This window comes from Chironomus tepperi, unplaced genomic scaffold (assembly GCF_022539635.2).
Source record: "Chironomus tepperi strain 1889 unplaced genomic scaffold, CSIRO-AGI_Ctep_v1 contig_337, whole genome shotgun sequence".
Classification (NCBI taxonomy): Eukaryota; Metazoa; Arthropoda; class Insecta; order Diptera; family Chironomidae; genus Chironomus; species Chironomus tepperi.
The window spans coordinates 3,815,714-3,840,077 of record NW_027226459.1 but is presented as its reverse complement, the minus strand read 5'-3'; the positions used below and the strand labels follow the sequence as shown (position 1 = coordinate 3,840,077).

The following is a 24,364-nucleotide window of genomic DNA, read 5'->3' as shown; positions in this document are numbered from 1 at the left end:
TGTACAAAAGACACAAGACCTGTTTCCTTTCAAATATATTTTATTTCTTTTATTAATTTTCATGTTTAAAAAGAATTCCAAACGCCCTTCCTAATTAATCAACATACATAATAAAATTCCACCACGATAATAATTAAAATCAATAATTGCAGCATTAATCAAATTGAATTTGCTGCTGAAACCACGTAATCAAGTCTTGTATGCACAAACAATAAGGTTTATACATAAATAATTTAATGAAAAACAGTTAATCGTAATTTTAAAATATATAAAAAAGTCAGCCTAAGCAAAAGTGGCATTCACAGGTACATCTACAATGTTACAGAGGCCAATTTATCACACACGATGGCAATGGATGGGATATAAATTTTTTTATAGTACAGTAAGTGTAAAAATTCAATACTTAATTGGAGTTAGTGTGATTGTACGGATGGAATAAGAAGGAATAACCACAAAACATTACAAATCAATTTTAAATGGTCGGCTGTATGTGTTGCATCTGTAATGTAAGGTAATTCTTTTATGCTCATTATTGCCTCTCTGTCTTGGTACCATCGTCATCATCATTGAGCATCAAACATACTCGGATTTTTATTTTAATGCCTATAAATCTCTTTTTTAAAAAGTTTGAAATCTAATTTATGCCTTCTTATTTTATATTTTATGTTATTTGCTGCTGATGCTTGCCGCTTCTACTTTTCAACTCTATACATCTTTTTTCTAGTGACTGAATGGCATTTGGTTGTAATTTTTCCTGCTTAGCGTTCCTCCTCTCGTCGGTTTCTGTTGTTTGTCGCTCAATAACACAAAAATGACACACAATTTTCATTATTTTTTTTTCAACAATACTTGCTCGCCTGTCTATTCGACTATGTTATGCTTGTAAAGCATAAAATAAAGAGTTGACTTGTTTTTTTCTAGTTTATATTCTTTTTTATTCTTTTGAAATATTTTGATGAGAGATTGAATTGATGTCTGATTGTGTGTAATACAATAATATTCTGATAGGCTGAGCGTCACTTTGACTGGGAATTATTTTGAGGGAGTGATGCTTTGGATTTGAGTTTCTACAGCTGAGCGTTATTGCAGCTGAGCGTTACTGCAGCTGAGTGCCACTTCAGATGAGCGTCACTTCGGCTGAGCATTGCTCCAACTGAGCATCACTGCAAATAAGTGTCTTAATTGCTAAAAATCACTCTAGTATAATAATTATTCAGCTAAGCTATGCATCATTCAAGCTGAGCGTAATCAAAACTTAGTATCATTCAAGCTGAGCGTCACTTTGGTCGCACGTCACTTCAGTTGAGCGTATATTTAGCTATGCGTCACTATTTGAGTGTCACTTCAACTAAACTGATCGGAACTTAAACTGAGTGTCACTCAAGCTATGCAGCACGCAAGCTGAGCGTCACGGAAGCTGAACATCACTTAAGTTGAACGTCATTCTACCTGAGCTTAACTTAAGCTATGAGTAACTTTAGTTTAGCGTGACTTCAATAAAGCTGATCGTAACTCAAGCTGAGTGCCAATTAATCTGAGCATCACTTAAGCTGAGCGCCACTCAGGCTGAGCATCTCTCTATCTCAGCATCAGCCGAGTAACACTATTTTCAATAAATGCGTCTCCACACCCCTCCCTTATAAATCTCAATTTTCCAACTCAATATCCATCACAATGTCGCTATGTCTAAAGCTGTTGATGCCAAGCAATGCGGCAGTGTTGAAGATTATATATATTTTTTTGAAGTCTTAACAAACAAGGAATGTATGTAAGTAAAACGAGAGTAACAGAGATTGCGACGATGATGATTATGTGACATCTGGATCTAATTTACAGCCCATTTTTACAATAAAATGTATTTAAATTGTAAAATTTATTTTCTCTCTCTTTCGCAGCTCACACATGTAAGCACACAGCATTTTTTATTTATTTTTTGATTTGTCAAGCGGCAAACTTTTTCATTTCAGCGAAAAAGTTTAATTGGAGCAGCAGCAGTAGCATAATAAATATGCTAACGAATCATAAAAATAAAGACTGTTTGAACACAAAAAATAAAGAATTGATTTTAATGTAGTCAACGACAAAGAAAAGTCTTTTGATTGCAACATAACATATGATGACGACAATTTATACATATTTTATATTATTTTATTATTGTTACTTCTTGGTGCAGTTTGGATGGTGAGGTGGATGGGTTGTCGGTTTGGGTGGGTGACAGGTGTGCGCCGAATGTGATTTGTGCTTAGTAAGGATTCTTGAGATGGCATTAAGATCGAAATATTCCAAGATTGCCGTATAGATTGACTGAGATTGTCTCAATCTCAAGAGTTTGTCGTAGTCAAGACTAGAGCTGGCAAGACTCCATTGTGAGTTCGAACTCCCAAAGTCCTGTCAACTCTGGTAGGTCTGAACTCCCAAATTCCGGTCAACTTTGGTTAGTCCGAACTTCCAAAATCCTGTCAATTCTGGTGACTCCAAGCTCCTAAGTAAGTCCTACCAAATCTGATCAAGCCAAGGTAGAGTTGTGTTGGACATTTGGCTCATTTTGGCATTAACTCTTGATGCATCATGATTGAATATTCTACAAAATATCGAAAATTCGACAATCTTTGACCCTTTTAACCCTACAATTCAACTCCAGACTTCAAAGCTGATTTCCCCTTAAAAATGCGTCTAACTCACTCCAACCCAAACCTTTAAACCATTAAACTTTTTCTCTAACAATATTTCCTCAAAGCTTAAGCAAAGTCACTCGCTGAACTGAACAGAAAGGCATATTCATATAAAAAATACATGTAAAAACAGCAACATATGTGGAGATGAAAAAAATGGCATATTAATTGAACAATAAATCTTTGCGACATTCACACTGGAATCGGTTGAAAAATAATAAAATAAAATAGAATGTAAATTTATTATGCCTCAGATACTATCCGTAGACTCGAGACTCGATTCTAATTTGCTTTATGGTTTTCTAGCTCTTTATCCCTCATTCCTTCCTAATTCAATTGGAAGGGAATTGCTGTTTTTATGGATTTTAGTAATCACCATACGAAAGTTCTTTTATGTACGCTAATGTGAATGGCATAGAGTCATTCTTGACTATTCTTACAATTAAAATTGTTCTGTTTTTCCTCATCTCCAGCAAACTAATTGGAACTTCCTTATTATTAACTATTTTTCATTAAAATATAATAATAACAATTTTTTTAATAAATTTTATTGATTTATTATTATACCCTAATAGATCTATAAATTCTTTATGGCTGTTTAGAAATTTGTTATTACGCAGATTCTGAGTTTATGGCTTTTTTGTAGACAAATATGATTTATTGAGGACAAATGCAAGGCAAAGGCTTGCACTTTGATGTGTTATGTGCAAGGTTACTGCTGTGAGGTTTATTGTTGAGTTTGTAATATTAAAATGAAGCTAAATGGTTCAGTAATTAGAAGGGAATGAGTGAAACTGAGTATTCGTTCATCTAAGCATTAGCCATGCTGAGCATTTACCAAGCTGAGCATTTGTCAAGCTGAGCATTTACCAAACTGAGCATTCACAAAGCTGAGCATTCGCTAAGCTGTGCATTCGCCAAGCTGAGCATTTTTCCAACTGAACATTCGCCAAGCTGAGCATTTGACAAGCTGAGTATTCGCCAAGCTGAGCATTCGTCAAGCTGAGCGTTCATCCAGCTGAGCATTCCTTCAAATGTTGGTAATTTCTCCAATAATCCATCCAGATAACCAAAAGAATCCAATTACATTCCCAATTTCCTTCAAGAAAATTCCACAAGAAACAAATGAGTTGAATATTAATCCCTGCCACATCCCTCAACACTTCAACAAAGAAAAAGAAGAAAAATTTTCATTTCAAGCATGAAAATTCATCGCGTCAAAATAAAAGAAAATAAGAAAATCTGTTAAAATCGAGCAAAATTTCAGCACTTGCTTAGAATTCTGAATTAATGCTTCCTAGTTCCTTCTCGAGTAGATTTTGATTTTGCGTGATCAGAATCTTTAAATCATACAATAAGCCTATGTTGAAAGAGTGGATAATAAATTGCATAACATATACACATAATATATAGACTGGACCCTAGTTCTAATACATACATGTGTGTGCATCTTATCGCAAAGGATGAAATATGGACAGACACACAAAACACATTAGCAATTCATGAATTGATGACTTGGCATTCGTCTGATAAACTATATTTTTGGGAATAACATTGATTTCTACATGTGATGCATACATATTAAGGAACAAGGAGATATTGAATCTACCAAAATCCCTGAATTTAAAGCACATAGACATTCTTTAGTAGTTCGAGCAATTCATGAAGAATTTAATGAGGAGGAACAATAAGGAACAATTTCCCAACCATCATCATTGTCATCAGAACTAGTTGGAATACACAAAAGACGGCAAAATTTTCTTGAGACATAGACTACGGAATTGAATGAATGGAAAGAGATAATGGAGCGAAATTATACGATCATTCAGAGCAACTCAGGCAGATGAATGAGACGATTGAGGCATAAGAATGAACAAGAATGAAAAAATCTTTCAGTTTCCTCTCTTGGCCAATTTTTATCATCAGAAAGTAGATGAAAAGACAATAGTCTCGAATAGCAAAAGTTTTTTCCTTCCATTAGCCAAAGCTTTTGCTTCTTTTGATGGTTGAGAAAAGGAAGAAACTTTAAGCTTTCATCATTTAAAGTTTCCTTGGATCGGCTGTTCAAGTTCACTCGTCTGGAATGGAAGATTGTGTTGGAAGTTTGTTGGATGTTGGTGAATGGAGAGCATTTCTTGAGGCTGGAGATGGGTTTTATTGATTTTTTGAGGTTTTTAACAGTTTTTAGTTTAATTGAAGCATAGCTTGAATGATGCTCAGCTTTATAAATGCTAAAGCATAGCTGAAGTGACGTTAATTATCATAAACACTAGTCTATAACGACAGCTTACTCAATGCTTTGCTAAAATGACGAAAAACTGAAAAAACGCTCAGCTGGAACGATGCATAGCTTGACCGACGCTTAGCTGAAGTAACGCATAGCTGAATCAACATTTAACTGCAGTGATGCATAGTCAGATCCAATTTTTTATTGCAATTATGAATAGTCATGCTGTCGTCCAGCTGATGTGTCGCACACTCGAAGAAAAGCTCAGCCGAATAAACGCTGGAAAAAAATGCAGCTGAAGAAACTCTTAGCCGAAGAAATGCTCAGTTGAAGAAACGCTCAACCAAAGCGACTCCCAGCTAAAGAAATGTTCAGTCAAAGAATTGCTTAGCTGAAGAGACGCCGAGCTGAACAAATGTTCAGCCGAAGAGACGCCCAGCTGAAGAAACGCTCAGCAGTAGAAAAAACTCAGTCTGCAATCATGCACAGCTAGACAGCCACAATTCAAACAATTCCTCCATCTTCATCAACAAATTGCACAACATCCAAGACTGAACAATTTTCTTTTTCCTCCAACTAAATTGTTCCTATTCATTTCAAATGAAGAAACTTGAGGGATTTTTCCGTTTTCTTATTTCTTCGCTAGAGTTGCTGTTGAAATGACTCTAAAGAATATTTTCTATTTTTTTCTTTTCCAACAATCCTTTCACTACATTATTATATATTTTTCCTATTGTTGCAGCTATTATCATCAACATCATTTCTTCTTGTTCCTTTTTCTAATGTCTTATGTTTCTCTTTATGTAGTTTAAGTTTTAGAAATGAAAAATACTTTTTATTCTGTTTTGTTGAATTTTTTGTTGTGTCTAAAACAATTAAGGAATGAAATTATGCTGCTTTTTATGGGATACTAAGGATGTTTAAGGAGCAAAAACTTGTTTTATTTGTGATAATTGTTGTTATTTTAACAATTTTGTTTTGGACCTAAAAGTTTTCTGTTCAATTTTTATGGTCCGATTATTAATGGATGTGCTCCTGGAAGGTTTAAGGATGTTTGTACCTTTTTGTTTGGGTAATGTGGGATTTAATTCGGGATATTGTTGGATATTTTGTTTGTTTTCTGGATGTTACAGGTAAATTTGTAATTATTTTGAGAATTTAAACTTTTGAGGAACTTTTGGGACTGTTTTGGATTAATGAGAAGTTTAAGGGCAGCTATAAATGGCCTGTGATGTCTATTGACTCACTAAGGCCTATATAGACTCACTTGAGTTACTATAAAGCTCAAATAAGCTTGATTCAGCCAGAGTTGTCAAAAACGGCGAGCGATAAAAACGGCGGGCCGATTGTTTTTTGAAAACGGCGGCCGATAAAAAACGGCGACCGATAAAAACGGCGAGCGATGAAAACGGCGAGCCGTTTATTTTTTCAAAATGGCGGCCGATAAAAAACGGCGATTAAAAGTTTCAAATCAACGCATATATGCTATAATTAACAATTTTTCATTTTCATAAACAACAACAACAAAAACAATAACACGAGGTGTTTTTCAATGCTTTCGATGTTTTTACAGTGTTTAATGATCAAAGTTTGAAGTGACTTAAATCGTACTGGATCTTGTTATTTAGGTCTGAAAGAAAACTGGATCCTACTGGATCATGTTTTTATGTATCTGGATGTTATATGGATCCTACTGGATCTTGTTTTTAGGTCTGAAAAAAAACTGGATCCTACTGGATCTTATATTTTAAGTCTGGAAGTGATCTGATTCCTACAGGATATAGTTTTTAAGATTTGGAAGTGACCTGGATCCTACTGGACTCGTTTTGTGGACTGATGGATCCTACTGGATCTCGTTTTGTGAGTTAGGAAGTGACTTGGATCCTACTGAATCTCGTTTTGTAGATCTTAAAGTGACTAATTAATCAATTACTGATTACTGGGACAAAAATGCCCTTAAGTCGCTCGATCAATAACTTTTGTAATTTTTAAAAAACGTTACCCAATAAAAAATGACGGCCGATAAAAACGGCGGGCCGTTTATTTTTTCAAAACGGCGGCCGATAAAAAACGGCGGCCGATAAAAACGGCGAGCGATAAAAACGGCGGGCCGTTTATTTTTTCAAAATGGCGGCCGATAAAAAACGGCGAGCGATAAAAAACGATGGCCGATAAAAACGATGAACGACTGGCCGATTCTCTCGGCCGCCGACATCGGCCTTCGCAACTCTGGATTCAGCAACAGAAATTGATTTCCAGCAATAAAATACCAAATACCATTGACCTGTGGTTTAATTCCAACAAACAATCACTCCATCATCAAACACTCTCATCTATCCGTGTCTATAAACCTTGAAAATTGAAACCAAAACCCAATAAAAACATCTCATTCAACTCATTTCTCAGAATTTTCCACCAATAAAGTTTTTAAGGTGAAAAAGAAGTTTAAATTCTCTTTGAATTTTTCGTTAGACTGAAGAACTAGCTGAAGATATATGAAGAATAATTTAATATAAAGTTCAAAGACATGGAAACAAAAATTTGTTCTCAAAAGTATCCTTTGAGATATTTTATAGATATAATTAATTTAATTTTGAGTTTGTTGGAGAAGAAGTGTTTTGGGTAATTTGAGATGGGATGTTGGGATGAGAGGAGTTTTGGGAAGTTTTGTTGAGGATTATTTGGATTATGACTGGGTTTAGTGTTGTATTATGATTGCCGCATAGCCGAACCAACAATAAGCTGAAGTACCGCATAGCTCAGCTGAAGTGACGCAGAACTGAATTAACGCCCGACTGAAGTGTAGCCAAGCTTAATCAATGCTTAACTTTACGGATGCTCTGCGGAATCTGGATTGATGTTCAGCAGTTTAATTTTAATGCCCAAAAAACTACAATAATGCTAAAAATTAAGAATAAATTTCAAAAATCACTCCTTAACAACTCAACTAACTCAACTTTACTTCCACCCCCATGTTCCTGTCAAAAATCCCATCATATTCATCCCCATGACAATCCAAAAAAAACCTTCAACACCTAATCATCAATCTAATGCATTTCTCAAGTCACAAGAAAGCAAGTGAAAATATCCCAAAATCACCGACAACAACAAGAACAGCAATAAAAAAATAACTAGTAAGTTACCAATAACTTTTGCAAGTCATTTCGTCCATGCAAAAAAAAGAAGGAATTATAAATGGTTTCTGGATATTGGAATGATATTGTATAAATTTTTTATTGAAGGGGATGCTAGTAGCTGTAGCTGTATGTGTAAGTGATATAAACACACAATTGCATAATGATTTGATGAGAAGGCGTAGATGTAGCACCTTTTATTCATCTAACTATAGCTTCTTTGGGAATGATTGATGACTTTCTGGTTTCACGGCAAAAAAAAAATTGGGGTTACTTACTAAAAGTGTGAAAAAAGGCATACAAAAATTGATTTTATGAATAGCAACATAGCACGTGGTTAAGAATGATTTTAACAATTGGAACCAGTTGAAACCCTTACACCATACACGCTTAATACGTAACACGATATCGTAAGTGATTTTTCATCACATTTTCTTTCATTATTTACGTATTCGCATGATTGATCGATCACTTCACTTAAAATGGATGCTTTTATTTGATGATAATGCGATTATATAAGTCGAAAAGCCTTTTTTTGCGGGTTGATGTTTGGGGTCGGAGAAGCACTAATGAATACAAAATGAATTGAGTCAGTGAAACTTTAATTAATCGAATGTCAATGGAAGTAAAATTCATCACTTTAATGTAGTTGAGATGAAGGGAACATAAATGTCTCTTTATATTCTCAATTCTGAATGGGAATCACTAACAATAACGGTGTTGATAACAATGACATCACTAATAATAAATTATAAATAATGTCTTTTTATCATATTCATGAATAAGTGAATGTATGAAAAATGGATGTTCTTAAACTTTCATTTCCGCACTTTAGAATGGAAAGAAGAAAATAAAATTGGAGCATAAAGAATTTTCGTTTTTTGGGGAATAAAATTGATGACAAAAGGAAGAAATGGGATTGGGAATATGGAGAAGAATGAGTGGCTTTTTCGGGGAACTGAATCGATAAGTTAATTAAGTGAAAATGTCGTAAGTTGAAGAAAATTGATTTTTCAGCAATTTTAAAGCCAAAATTCCTTGTGAGGGGCAAAATCAAGCGTAAACTAACAGTTAAGGTTAAAGACTTCTATGTTAGAGCCCTTAACCTCTTTAATTCGTTACCAATGTCTGTAAAGAACAAATTCTCAGTAAACTTATTCAAGTCTAGGGTTAGAGAGCATTTCTATGAATTATATTGTGATGTGAATCAACTGAATTGAATAATCAAGTTAATAAGAATTAAACATTTTATTACAATTATAAAATTATATACAAATAAACAAAAATTAAAAAAAAAAAAAAAAAAAAAAGTTGATTGAAAATCCAGAGGATTGAGCTTCAAATGAGAAGCTTCTGGTCAAAAAGCAGGTCAACAAGACATCAATAAGGAGATACAGATGAGAAAGTACATCTGGATAGGACATACACTTCGAAAGACGAATGTCAAAGAGAATATCAATGCTGGAACAGAAATACAAGTAAGGTTGCCCGAATTATCGATCTCGACAAACTCTCAAAACCAGGACCGAGACTTTCTGAGTCTCGGCATCGATTTCTCTTAATAACAAGTATGCTACACCGCCCTTAATTGGAATCCCCTGGCAAAATGGCAGCCAATAGCTGCAATAGTAATGAATGAAAGTCAGTTCAACTTGTAGACAGAGAATTTGTACAAACAAGGTCACAAAGCCAGCAACAGAGCCAAATGGAAAGCCTTTTGTAGTAATCTAATCTCAACTTACAAACTATGTTTTACAGTAAGTAACTAAATAATCCCAAAAAAATCACAAAACATCCCAAAAAAAAAATCACAGCAAATCCTAATTCTCTCAACATTACATCATCAAAAAAATGTCACAGCATAATGACATTTTCTTCAATTTCCTTCTCCTATCTTATAATGAAAAATTTCCTCTGTGCTTCTACACGACTTAAATATTTCATTAACATTAAAGCCATTTCATATTTTTTTTTTGCTTTTCTTTCTTTCCTTTCATTTTAAAAGCTCAGTGGGAATTATGTTATCTAAAGAACACCCTCCATACTACTTAAAAATTCTATAAAGTATGAAATGAGGAAGAAAAGCTCCCGACATTTTTTTTCTTCGTTCTCATTTCTTATTCATAGCTTGAATGAGAAGCTTTCTTTCATGTCTACGGGAGGGTAAAAGGAGATGGAAGAATAGAGCAAAGTAAAAAGTGTAACAGAAGACAGAACAAAACAGTCCTAAGAGCTTATCTATTAAGTCATTTCAAGATTTTTTTCCTTATTTTCTTCTTGACAAGCGCTTAGTTGTGTTTTTTTCTGTGTGCTGGATATTATGGGATGGGATGTGATGTGGTGCAGATTGTCTTTTGATGGATTTTGGTGCAGTTTTTGTTGTAATTAGTAATTTGTAAGCGGTAGCCAGGGATAGAGCCAGCTTCAGGTGGCGACTGAGGGAGGCAATGGATCACACTTGATCTGTACGGTCAGCAAGTAAGTTTCGTTGGAATTCCTAACATTTTGATCAATTTTCTTATGAATTCTACCTCAAAAACCTACAATTTCCCTCAATTCCGATACAGAATCCTCAAATGCATCTTCAATGCGTCTTCAACCACCCAACTCCCAACCTCACAGTTCCATACATCTACAATATTTAAAATATATATGCCAAGTCGATGCCTAAAGATAAAGGAAGTAAAAGTAACAAAAAGAAAATCCATGGATGGCAGTTGAAAAATCGCTTTGAATTTTTCTTTTATGCTTTTCTCTCTTTTGCTTCTCTTTTTTTATGATGAATCGTTTTTGGCTGTCGACATTTAAAGAAGAAAACAGAGAAGCAGATGAAAGGAACATTTCGTGCGTATGAATGTGTATGTGGAGTATGTATTTGAAATGGGGAAAAATTGTTGTTTGGAGAAAGATGGAATGGAATCAGTAGATATGTGAGTTTTGTGTTTGTTTAGTGCATTTGTTTTGAATGTGATGGTCAAATTGCTCGAATTTTAGTTCTAATTGCTCAAATTTTAACTCAATTTGTTCAAATTTTAGTTCAATTTGCTCAAATTTCAGTTCAATTTGCTCAAATTTCAGTTCAATTTGCTCAAATTTTAGTTCAATTTACTAAAATTGTAACTCAATTTGCCCAGTTTTCTCAATATTTCAGTTAGAATTTGCTCAAATTATTGCTCAGTTTGCTCACTAATCTCAAATCAACTCCCAACCCTGTCCAATTCTCATTTTATCTTTTAAATAAGGAAATAAAATCACATTTTACGTATTTCATGTGGTTCCAACTCAAAAAGAAGATCTTTCTTCTTTGACTTTACAATTTTTTTTATGTTTCTTGCGGCCAGGCCTGCAATTTCAAAATTATTTCTGAATAACAAACATCAATCTCAAGAATCACAACCAGAAGTCATGCGGAGATGTCTTTTTGTCTGTTTAAAATCATAAATCTCTCTCACAAAATGATGCAATATCATCCAATAAAGTCAGCATTTTGCGTTAATTAAATGTGAGAAGAAAAAGAATCAACCACAAATCGTTAGATTTTTTGTGGCACTTGTGATATATTTTTTTACTGCCATGCAACTCCTTATTTTATTGCCAACAAGATGAGATGAAAAAATATAACAATAAAAATGTCGCCATGACTTGTTATTAAATTTTTAATTTCAATTCATCGTAAATATTATCGCCCGTAGGATTTTGATTATATTGCCAAATATTTTGATGACTAACCAGATGGGGCACTCAAGTGATATTACAATGGAAGGTGTATGCGGATAAGCTGACAATAAATTCACAATCAAAATGTCTTTTCAGAAAATTTAGGGTGATGAAATAAAGGAAATAAATAAATAAATTATGTTTTTTAATGTTTCATGTTGTCATATTACATATTTTATGCTGTACTTTATGCTGTCTAGTATTCGAATTTCTGATTCTATGCAGCACTACAGTTTGTTAAGTAATATTGCACATGTTTGAATGGAACCAGCATTAAAGGAGAGAAATAAGGAACAACAAAAGTCACATAAATCTCAGAAAATGGTCTTGCAATTGTTGTTAATTGATAGACGTGAATTGTGAGTTTTTGGAATGAAATTTATAAAATTGGATCTAATTACTGGTTGAATAATTGTTGTAACAGAAGTTTTTTATGGGTTTTGAGATATTGGAGATTTATTGGAGGATGTTTGTTGGAAAGATTTGCAATTTAAAATAGAATTTTGAATTAAAATTGAAATTTGTCGTCGAATTAAGATGAAAAATTGAATTTTTTTTGGAAACTTTGATAAATTTTGACGATTTTTAAAGTTTTCTATCGAATTTTTTGAATATTTTGTCTAAAATCTGTCAAAATCTCTTGAAATTTTGACTCAAATTTGAAATTTTTACCAAAAATTCAATTCCTCAAATGAATGTTTTTGACATTAATAAACAAAAAAAAATTCATTCATTCCCATTGCACTTTTCAGCATTCATAAATTCACGGGAAGAAGCCTTCATCACACGACAAAACCAGATGAGAAATGTAAAAGAAAATTTTCACCGGAAAATTCTCATAAATTTCTTTCCAATATTTTATACATTTTTATGCCTGCGTCTGTAATTGATGTTTAAAAAAAAATTGTTCAATTTGAACAAGTTTTATCTTCCTGTTCCATGCAGCACAAGCGATATAGAATGTAATGAGCATGTATCAAGTCAGATGTAATTTTAATTATTTCACTCAAACTCACATGACTCAATATGTACACGTGTCTAGATTATGTCTGGAATTTTCATATCTCATGTTCTGTTGCATGTTATGTTATGTTTTTTGAGAAGGTGTTACTCAGTGCGCGTACACAAAATATTCCATGTGTTCCATAAATTCACAAAAGGCAGGCGCATCATGAAGAAGAAAAAATAATTTTATTTGGGTAGGGAAGAAAATGTCTAAAAATATTTTTTTTTATTCAAACTAATCGCATCGGTATATCCAATTTAAATAGAAGAAATATTCAGCTCCTCACTAAGTCACTTTTAATTTATGTCTCAAAAATAACTTCAAAATATTTCACTTGTTTATGGCATTTTTATTTGTTTTTAAATTGTATCTTTACGGATAAGATAAGAATGTTAGGAACGGTAATCCATGAAAAATGAAAAATGCGTATAGAATTTAAAACTTCCTGACTTACGAAAGAATAACTACGGATTTTTATGTTCTTGGAAATCATAACAAATCATTATAAAATCATTGCCATTGTTTTTACAATTTACTGAGTGTATGGGCTATGTGGAAATGTCTAAAACAAATCTCAGCTTGAGATGAGTGTCGAAAAGTGTGTATTTGTTTATTCAGAATGTCTTCAATAAAAAATTACTGAGATTTTTGAGAAAATTTTTGGGAGTTAAGATTGAATAGTCGTCGGCTTAAGCGCATTTATTGTAAAATTAATTTTTCAAATTTTTAATTTAAGTTTTCAAGTTTTTAAAGATAAAGATTCAAATTTTAAATTTCTGAAATCATAATTTAAGTTAAATTTTAAAATTGGATTTCAATTTTCATCTTTTGAATTCAAATTAAAATATTTAAATTTTAAATAAATTTCAAAAATTTTAGCTACAATTTTAAAATCCAAAAGTCAAACTGCCGCAGCACAACATCATTATTTTTAAAAATCCCAATTCATTCAGAAAATTAAAAAATAAAGAAAAATTTTTATTTCATAACAAAAAAAAACTCAAAAAAAAAGAAATTTTTGTTGTTCATCAATTTTTCCGCTCGTTGTTATTCTTAAACGCGATTTTCATGTTCTCTTTATTATTATTTCATTTCAAAATCACGCTCACTAAAAATATTTTTCCAAAAAAAAATCATTTTCCAATTAAGAAATTCTCAAAAAAACTTTTCACTTGAATTTCTCTTAAAAATTTTATTTTAAAATAAACAAAAAGCCCGCCGCGTGATTGAGATGGAGACCGACGAGATTTCAATTTTTTTTTTGTTGTTTATTTGCCTTTCTCAATGCCTGACTTGAACAAGAAAGTAGAAAATTTCGCGTCTTTATTATTAATTAATTAGTTTGAATTATTTTTTCTTCTTAGTCGAGCTATCCCGCATCGCGACAAATTAACAGAAGAAGATGGATAGACTCATAGACACTGACATATACAATAGATATGGATGTAATGATGAGACTCCTACTGGCATGGAGGAGAAGTGAGTTTGTGGATTTATTAACAGAAAATTATAATTTTTCTTGAGTTTTCCAAGTCTAGTCAATGGACCTGAATACAACAATTAGGTTAGTCGTCCTAAAATCCGGCCCTAGATCGACGTAACTCTTACGGATTGATTCAATTCGCAATTTGGCTCAATCAACCGACTTGTGATATTCAAGCCAAGTTCAAGCCAAAATTCTTCCTTTTCTAATTCAACCAAACCCAAAATGATGAATTTCCCACTAAAATTCCTCAAAAAAGTCGTCATTTGCTCTATTTTTCCCAACCACAAGATCACATTTTCATTAAAATTCCTAAAATTCTTCGATGACAATCTCAAAAGAAAATCCTTTAGTCATCAATTCCCTCATTTCTCATTCGATTTACTAAATACTTCAAAGATCAAATTGACATTTTCCCCACTCACATTTTCCAGCTTTTTTTTTCATTGTGTGTGGGATAATTTTTAATGTGAATATCATCGCAATTAGTCAGAATTATATGTGAACACATATATTGAATATCAGTTGGCAATGAAAATAAGTTTCTTTTTCTTCTTTAAAAAATTTCACGACTTTTATAAATAAACTTATGAATAAAAAAGAAATGAGGAAAGAATTTTGTTTTCTTGCGAATTTTTACTCGGTTGTGAATGAGAATTGGAAGGTATTTTGGTCAGTTTGGGGGATTTGTGGCTGTTTGAGACACTGAGGTTGCTTTAAAGTGATCAAGGGAAGATTAATAAGCAGGACTGACTCATTGAAAGCTGACAAATACTAAATTGAAGACTCTTAACTCGTCATCTTGACAGTACAGAGTGATATCTTGGGTATCGAGCCATATATAGGCAAAAATGACTGTACAAGAACTGTCAGATAGGTGCACTTTACTTTTGAAACTTCTTCTAAACATTGCAAACCAATAAAACAGCCGAAACCCATAACTGCGTTCAGTTCCCCCCTAAAATCCCAAACATTTCCTTACTACTTTTGCCTTTATTTTCTTACCATTTTGCGCAAATCATCATAAAAGGGTCGTCCAACGGAAACAAATCGTGGGATGTATCGTGTGACATCAATAAGCAACGTCAAATTTGGAATTTATACTGTTTACCAACCTTGCATTCATTAATTTATTAAATATGCAACATTGTATGTCCATTCACAATCATAAATATGAATATGAGACTGCATTAATCTTACACTCACCTAGAAATAAACAAGAAAAATACATCAGAATTAATTAAACATGAAACAAAATGTTGACAGATGAAATTTTCTAATTAATTTTCATTCAGCTTGAAATATTAAGACCCCAAAAAAGCTTCCTACATTCTGTTTATATATAAATTCAGCTTAAATGTGAAGTGTGAAAGAAGAAAAGGAAAAATTTATTTCTTCTTAAAAACATTTTTTAACTTCCGAGCTACACTCATTTTACAATAATAATTTCAAATAAATTTATCTAATAAGATGAAGGAAAAAAAGTTAATTGGATTTAAATTAAAGGAAATTAATGAACATTACGGATCATCAAGATGATGAGTGGTGGAGAGGATGAAGAATTTACTATTTTTCGGTACGTTTGATTCGTCAAACATTAAGAAGCAAATTTTATTCAAGAATTGTCTTATTAAAAAAATGAAAATTTTAACGGATGTTTGAGATTTTAATAAGAAAATGCGGGTAAATGATGCAAAAACTGAGCAAAAATATTCAAATTTTGAAGCAAAATTTATCAGAAACTGAGCAAAAGAAGCAAAAAAGTTGCAAACCTGAGCAAAATGATGCAAAAACTGAGCAAATGTTCAAATTTTGAGCAACTTGAAGCAAAATTTATCAAAAACTGAGCAAATGATGCAAAAACTGAGCAAAATGATGCAAAAACTGAGCAAATGTTTAAACTTTGAGCAACTTGAAGCAAAATTTATCAAAAAATATGCAAAAACTGAGCAATAACATCAAAAAGCTCAATAAATCATGACTTTCCTCTCCTCATTTCCTCCTCTGACTCAACCAATAAGGAAGAAACTGATTAAAATGATCAAAGTAACGAGAATTCTTCAATTCTCATCATTCATCATCTAGAAATAGACACAAAAGTGAGACAAACATCGAAAAAAAAAACGAAATGAATATAATTCTCTGATAGTGGAAGTACGGATCGTGTAGTGAAAATTAATGAAAGAAAAGTTGTAAATTGGAGTTTTATAATTAGATTGGCTGCGGTGAAGCAAGACGAGAGGCGAGAACGATAGAGGAAATATGAGTCGAAGCTAATAAACTAATTAATTAATAATTTTCACAAAAAAAAAAATTAATTTTTTTTCCATTTCCATCTCATCATCCACGAATATAAAAGAACTGACACAGTGTGAGACTAGTGTCGACTAATACATTAGCAAATACAGCACGATTATAGCGAATCTCCTGAGAGAATTATTATAGACGATGACGAATAAAATGAGACGATCTCTGTGACTTCTGACTCAAATTATTTAATTAATTTTTCATTAAAATTCTTCACCATTAAAATTCTAATTGACGACCCTGAAAGAGGTTTCCATGGAGGAAGTTCGAATAATAAGAAATAATATTTTTTTTTTGGCAGTCAGTAGCAACCTCACAGAAAATAGATTTCGTAATTTTAGCAAAATGGGCTACCAAAAGCTAGCTCGAGTCTTGGCATAGACGGCGACAAATTAAATTGATTGAAAATTCGTTGCGGAGACCGAAAATGATTTTTTTTTCTTCAGTTTTTGTGGTTGTAAGGCGGAATTGTAAGTGCTCTAATGAGCTCGTTTTTAAAAACTGACTGTGAATTGGATGAATGAGATGGGAATGAAGCTGTGGTTACAGTTTGGCAACTGGGAATGGAGATTTTTAGAAGATTTGCTATTAGCTAATGCAAGACAATGCAGAAAAGAATCATAAAGATGCAGAGAATTAGATAATGGTGCGTAATTTAGCAAAAAATGCAAGAAATGAGGAAATTTAGATGCTAAATTGAGCAATATAATGCGAAAATGCTGAAATAAGCAGAATAATGCAAAAGTTGAACAAATGATGCTAAACTGAGCAAAAAGATGCAAAAATTGTACAAAGACTGAGCAAAAAGATGCAATAACTGAGCAAAAGATGCTAAATTAAGCAAAAAGATTCAAAATTTGAGCAAATGATGCTAAAAAAAGCACAAACATTCAAATTCTTGCATAACTTAACAAAATTACATAACTTATGCGTCTTAAAGCCCATCACCTAGTGACCAAGCTTCGACAATTCTTCATATTCCGTTGACTATGATCTAAACGTGATTTAACGTCAAAATTACAAAAAAGTAATTGGCATAATTGAAGTACACAGCAATAGAAACTCTTATAAAAAAAACTTTGATTTTGCTCTATTATTGTAACTATTATTAAAGTTTTTTTACAGACTAAAGAAAGGAAAAAAACCACAAATATCGCTAGATTCAATTAAACCACAAAATCATGTTTTGCTCAAACATTTCAAGATCATACGAATGAGATTTCACGACTAATAATTTGTATTGCTGTTTGTTGTTGCAAAGAGAGATACATACTTCAGTTATACACAGCTGTACATACTTCATCTATACATCATCATCATTATTATTGTTATTCCGTCTTCTTTTGCTCTCCATTCTTCAATATTTTTTTATTTTCTGCTCGACTCACATATGTGTGCCTTTTTGTGCAAAAAAGTATTTTGCCATGAAATGACCTTGAACGTAAAGAATGAAACACGCAAGAGAATTTACATAAACTTATGATTTCAATTTCTCTCTGTTTTTTTATAGCACTTTATTGATTCTACTTTTTATTTTATTTTGGTAATTGTAGCTCCATTAATTGATATTATCTGGCCCGTCTGTGAGCTCTTTACTCGGCAACATATTGTTGTTTTACGCTTTATTGCCAGATTTATATTTTTGTAAATGGATGAATTATTTCCATTTATAATTCGCACAATTAGTGAAGAATAATTCATAAATAACATAAAATTCACTTTTAAATACATTTACAGACGGAGTAGACGGAAATTAATGTTCCAAAAAAAGCTTGAAAAATGTTCTGATTGTTTTCCATTTCGCGAATTTAAGTGTTAATGATTTTTGTGAGCGGTGTTTTTGAAGTTTTATTGGCGCGATTTAAGAGCATTTTGGATGTCTATCATGGTTGGCTGATTATATTGTTCCTAACTATCTACTTCTAGAATTGACTTCTTATATTCTTACCCGATTCCCACCAAAAAGCGCTCCCAAATTCCCAAACCTTACTCAACTCAACTCCAAAACTATATTTCATTCCATTCGTCTAGTACTGTGTAGTCGCGACGACGTCGATACCATTTTTTGTTGTTGGACACATATAAATATTTTTTGCTGTTCGATTATTGCTTGTTGTTCATAGAATTCTCTATTGTTAGCTCAATATCAGCAAATAAAAAAAAATAGGTCTTTAAAATTCTATTTTGAGAGTTCAAACGTTGCCATAAATTTCAATACATAATGAGTTATCACAGAAAGAGATGCTATTATTAGACGCTTGACTACATTAAATGACTGTTTCGCACAAAAATATCATTGTTGTATTGTTAAAATTTTGAGAATTTGTGCAATTCATGCGCGTGTAAAAATTGGATAAAGTGTCTTGTTACCAAGCTGTCTAGATGAATGCGACAAGTTTGTTTAGAATTCTAATGGAATGAGTAACAGGTTATTATGCTGATTTGTTGTGTAATTGCTTAATTATTGTTTTTCATACTTTGTCTGGTTTACTGGATGTTTTGTTTTAATTCACTGGATCTTATGAACGAAATACCACTTGATTCTTCTAATATCATTTAGGTTTTCGTGTTACTTACGTTTTACTAAGGCCGCAGCGTACAATCTCCGTTCTAAATCGATTAATTAACTAAATTTACCAAAAATATTTTGAAACAATTTGAAGGGTGTAAAAATATGAATTTTCCTAAAATTTAGCACCCTGAGATTCAAATTTCAAATGACAGTTGAAAGTGTAATTTAATTTTATTGACATTTCGCTTATTATTTCAGTATCAATTGATTGCTGACATAACGTTATGTTATCAAAGCGCCGTTTATATCATCACATCACAAAAAAAGTGCTCAAATTACTCATTCTATTCTAAAAATATCCCTTAGTTACGTTTACGTCACGTAAAAATTTACGTAACGTAAACATTGTGAGAAAAAAGTTTAAACAAACAAAAGTTCTTTAAAATTCTAATTAATTAATTAGATTTAATTATAGAACTTGACATAATGATGATCAACAAGGACGGTATTCCGGATAAATCATGGCAACCACCATTTGTAACGATGGAAACGAGGTAAATTTGACATTTTAATTTTGCCTCAAAAAATTCTTGATAAAAATTAATTAATTGTCTATTTCTAGTCTTGGAAACTTTACAATTGAGCTATATTGGAATCATGCACCATTAACTTGTCGCAATTTTGCTGAATTAACACGTCGAGGCTATTATAATCGAATTAAATTTCATCGCTGTATCTCAAATTTCATGATCCAAACAGGAGATCCAACTGGGACGGGAAGAGGAGGAACATCAATTTATGGCGCAAGTTTTAATGATGAAATACATCCGGAATTAAGACATTCAGGCGCTGGAATCGTTTCAATGGCAAACAGTGGTCCAAATACTAATGGAAGGTGAAATATTATGATCATTAAGTCAATTACTGTCTTATTTTATTCTATGGTCTCTGCTTTTAGTCAATTTTTCATCACACTTGCTCCATGTCAACACTTGGACGGTAGTCATACAATTTTTGGACGAATTTATAATGGAATGGGTGTGATCAAGAGAATTGGAAATGTCGAAACTGATACCAATGATTGTCCATTGAATGATATAACGATTTTATATGCAAGAATAAATGAAGCATAAGCAATAGTCACGTACGAATTTGAATGCTTTTTTTTTGGAGAATTGGAATATTTAAATTTAAATAAAAACGCAACTGAGCTGTTTTGATATGCAAGAAATAAAATGGCAATAGCAAAATTGGATGTCCTTGAATTGTTGCGTCGTGTGTATATCTATCAGGTAAATGGCAAATCAATATTAATAGATTGTTTTTAGATTAATCCGCATAGCTATGTGCGTGAAAGGAGTTTTAACAAGGAACTCAATTTATTTAGATTTATTCTGGACTTTAAAGTCCACATAATGTCATATTTAGTCACAAATATTAAAGGTCATACGCAATCTACACCGAAAACTGTTTAAAAGTCACACAATGAATATTTTTACGCAAGAAACGTGCGAATCCACAAACTAACGCAATTTATGGATCATAAAAAGTTTACGCAAAAAGTCACAGCAGGCTTTAGTTGCTCAATTTCAACAAAGAAGCAAAATTTGGCAAAATTCTGTGCTATTCATTGACCTTTCCTTATCATCTGCTTATCTACATATTCAAATTAGCTCATTTTTTTGCGAACACAATCAACCAAACATGAGCTAAATTAAGCACATGATTATCATAAATCTCAAATATTTCATTTTGCCTTTTTATCTAAAAATAAATAAACTGGAATCTCTGTTATTGTGTGGGAAACAATGAATATACATATTTTAGACACCTAATTGCTCTATTCACAGCATTATCACGTTGCTGCGTTCCGATAAAGTAAATTTGTGCATTTAAAAAATGAGAATGTTCTCTGTACATAGAAACACTTAAACAAACAAACATCGTCAATGGATGTCTGACATTTTTCAAAATAGTATACAAAGACTTAAAGTAAACCAGACATGCCTCACGCATCGAAATCGTTCTCTTCAGTTTTGATGGAGTTTTGTTTTAATGAAAATAATTGTTTTAAGCACACTAGAGGCAGATGAACGGCGAGTATGGGTAAAAAACTAGATATACATGCAGTATAGCTACCAATAAGTTGACCAACAAGTTATTAAATGAAGCTTCAAGTCAATAGACTCAACAATTCGAATCATAAAACCCAACCAGCCATCCAGTCACCTTTAATAAATCCATAATCCCATTTCACTCTTCAAATATCCATGAACTGCTGAGAATTTGACTTTTTTTCAATAGACACGGAATGTAGATAAATGTAATGTATAAGAAGAAATGGCACTTGAGATCATAGCAGGCAGTGAAGCATAGAATAGAGAGATAATTCGCAAGAAGAAGGAAGTCTAAGCCACACAGATCATGATCATCATCATTAATAACAGCAATAGATCTCATTAACAAATGATGAGATGAGAAACGGTAGCCAAATACATATATTGACTAGACATTTGGATATAAGAAGTAAAAATATCCAAAATTAATGAATTTGATTTTGGTTATTTCGGGCTACGCATTGAATGTAATTAAGGAAATCTTTTCGTAATCAAGGCAGAGTTTTGTGTGTAATTGAGGAATTTTTTTGAACTTTGCTTTTTTTTTTCTTCAATTCCACTTTATCCAGGCACTGTACGACAACGAATGTGTGGAGAATAAAATATAAAATCAATTCTTCTTATTCCTACTCGATGTATAAGTTGATGAAGCTTAAAACTTCTCCGAATACAACAAAAAAAAAATTGATTTTCATTCGACCGACTGCTGTCGAATGTGTTTTTTGATGAAATGTAAACAATTTGAGCTTCGCACTCGAGAGATTTTTTTTTTGTTACTGTTCATTAATGAAACGTCTCGTTCATCTCCGCTGTTTGCTCTCTGTCTGCCACTTGCCTTTTTTTTTATTATTATTATTGTAATTAGTGTGTATAAAAATTAATTTCAATTCGCCGGCAAACGAAAATTGAATTTTTCGGTATGTTTTATGTGATTTTTTTGTAAATTCATGCTAAGCTATTGTTGGATGTACTTGAGAATTAGCTGATATTGTTGATTCTAGAGATCTGGTTAGATTCATTCTAGAGATTTTTGTTTAATCTTCGTCTAAAGTCAATGTACTCGGAGAGTAAAATACGGCGAATTCCATTTCGCCGTAAAAAATGGAGCGAAATCAGTCATCACGTGACCATGAGGGCATCCTCACGGCTTGTCGTGTAGCATAGGCAGTCTCCTAAACAAGGTGTTTAAACACACGTGTGGATCATGCTACAGCCGTTTATGAGTATTTATAGCATCGCACTTGTGACCATATTGAACTGCTCGGAGTAATATCAAACCTCACCCTTGCGACTTCATTGGGCAACTCGGAGCACTTGGATTAATACCAAACCTAACCATTGCGACCGCATTGTGCAACTCGGGTTAATACCAAACCTCACACTTGCCGCCGCTTGGTGCAACTCGGAGTACTACCCAACCTATCAGCAAGCAATTTAAATACAAATTAAATCTCAAAATTCCAAGAAAAAAGTTCAATTTCAAAAAAATTGAAAATCTTACCGAGAAGAAACTCGTTTCGAAGAGCAAGTGGTGGTGCAAGAACCAGTAAAAAAAAAAGTATATATACATGAAAAAAATAATAAAGTTGTTGTCTGAATTGCCGTCATTTGTCGCCATGTTCTGCACATGTTTCATCGTCTAGCTTTTCAAACGTTTCATCGTTTATCATGTTTGCATCATAAATGAGGCAAAAATTATTTCTGCTTAGCCTTATGCAATGCCTTTAATAAGTATGAATGTACATTTGAGTTTGTGTATGGATGTAATAAATAATTCTATAGATCTGTCTAGTTCCATTCAATCTACACATCCATAATTTTTCAATCTTCTTCATTTATTCGGCGTCTCACAAAAAATATTTTTTCAATAGCCGTACCTTTTAAGACATTCAGTCCATACATCTCACGGAATGGACTCATCATCATCTTCATCAAGAGTCAGGCATAAGAGTACGTAAAAATAATGTCATGGTCATTATGGATGCGCAACAACAACAACAGCACCAAAAATGTATATTAAAAGTTACAAGCCACAACTGCTTCTTTGGCGCGTTTAGCTTCTTCTTCCTACAAAAACTCCATCCGGAGCCAACGACGCTTCGTCGTCAAAAAAAAAAGTTATTTCTTTTCTTGTTTATATCTGTATTGCTGAAATTCTCTCCGTTGGCGTCATTTATGCAAGCCAAAATAAAAAAGCATGTACTCCTCTCACTCTCTGTGCTGAAAATGAAATTAATGATGGAACAGACGCGAGTGAACTTTTTTTTTTTGTTTTTTATGCTAATTCAAGTGAATGAAGTAAAATTTGACAACATCGCAAATAATAATAATGATGGAATGGCACCTTTTCTCCTTCTGTCGCTTTATTATTTACACAATATTGAACAAATTGCTTTTGGTGCTTCTTATTAAGTGAATGCTTTGCAAGTGTTTTTTGTGTCTTTTAAATTTTTTTTTTGTACTGTTCAGTGGCTGGTTGACTGGTTAAATTGTGAAATAATGACTTGAAATTAAAAACTATTTGAAGATAATTGAAATTTTTTGTTGAGGTTGACAGAGCTTTTGAGGTTAGAAATTGAGTGAGGATGGGATTTGATGGTGATTTTTGGGATTCTTATAGGGTTTTGTAAGATTTTTTAGAATCTTTCCCATTTTCTATACAAACATGCTTGAAGTCGACTCGAATTTTGAATGGAATCAACTTTCCCATGCAATATCCGAGTCAGCTTCTAGCTCTGATACATATTAACTTCCTAGAGTTCACAATTAGTTCCTACACCTTCAATCACTAGAGAAATTATGCACTGTATACTTGAGCTTGTATATACATAATATAGATTTAAGAATTAAACATAACATCCAGCTTTAGGCGTCATCTAAGTTAGGCTATGGTAGAGTTTCCAAAAACGGGAATTCAGAATCCCGAAAATCATTCCCGGGAACCGGAATTCTGGAAACCCTAGGCCATGGTTCACAATTCATCTGTACGAACTGCAAAGTAGAGAGAATTTAAGAGGCGTCATCTAAGGAAGTCATGGTTCACAATTGATCTGTACATTCTCAAAGTAGCACAAGCAATAAGCATCATTGTTAAGGATGAGACCGCTGTGCTTAACAGTTCTAGAAGTTAATCGCTAGTAAAAGCAGTAATTTCCCCCTCAATTAACCCCACTAGCCTCAAAAAAATGC

The 24,364-nt window shown here is 32.7% G+C and overlaps 2 protein-coding genes across 2 annotated transcripts in view; one reads left to right on the top strand and one right to left on the bottom strand.

Annotated features, from left to right (window-relative positions):
- Snoo (Sno oncogene) overlaps positions 1–24,364 on the bottom strand; it is a 229,714-nt gene that overhangs the window by 161,822 nt on the left and 43,528 nt on the right. The gene's annotated exons all lie outside the window — the stretch shown is intronic.
- On the top strand, positions 18,942–20,253 carry LOC139093605 (uncharacterized). The gene is made up of 4 exons (XM_070644366.1): positions 18,942–18,974; positions 19,522–19,612; positions 19,681–19,953; positions 20,017–20,253. The coding sequence occupies exons 2-4, from the start codon at positions 19,545–19,547 to the stop codon at positions 20,189–20,191; spliced, it is 516 nt and encodes a 171-aa protein (XP_070500467.1). The 5' UTR covers positions 18,942–18,974; positions 19,522–19,544; the 3' UTR covers positions 20,192–20,253.

What these genes read in the sequence shown, in the direction of transcription:
- LOC139093605 (XM_070644366.1), top strand. Translation starts at nt 19,545, where the DNA reads ATGATGATCAACAAGGACGGTATTCCGGATAAATCATGGCAACCACCA. An exon ending in TTTGTAACGATGGAAACGAG is followed by an intron (nt 19,613 to 19,680) that starts GTAAATTTGACA and finishes GTCTATTTCTAG; the next exon opens with TCTTGGAAACTTTACAATTG. An exon ending in GGTCCAAATACTAATGGAAG is followed by an intron (nt 19,954 to 20,016) that starts GTGAAATATTAT and finishes CTCTGCTTTTAG; the next exon opens with TCAATTTTTCATCACACTTG.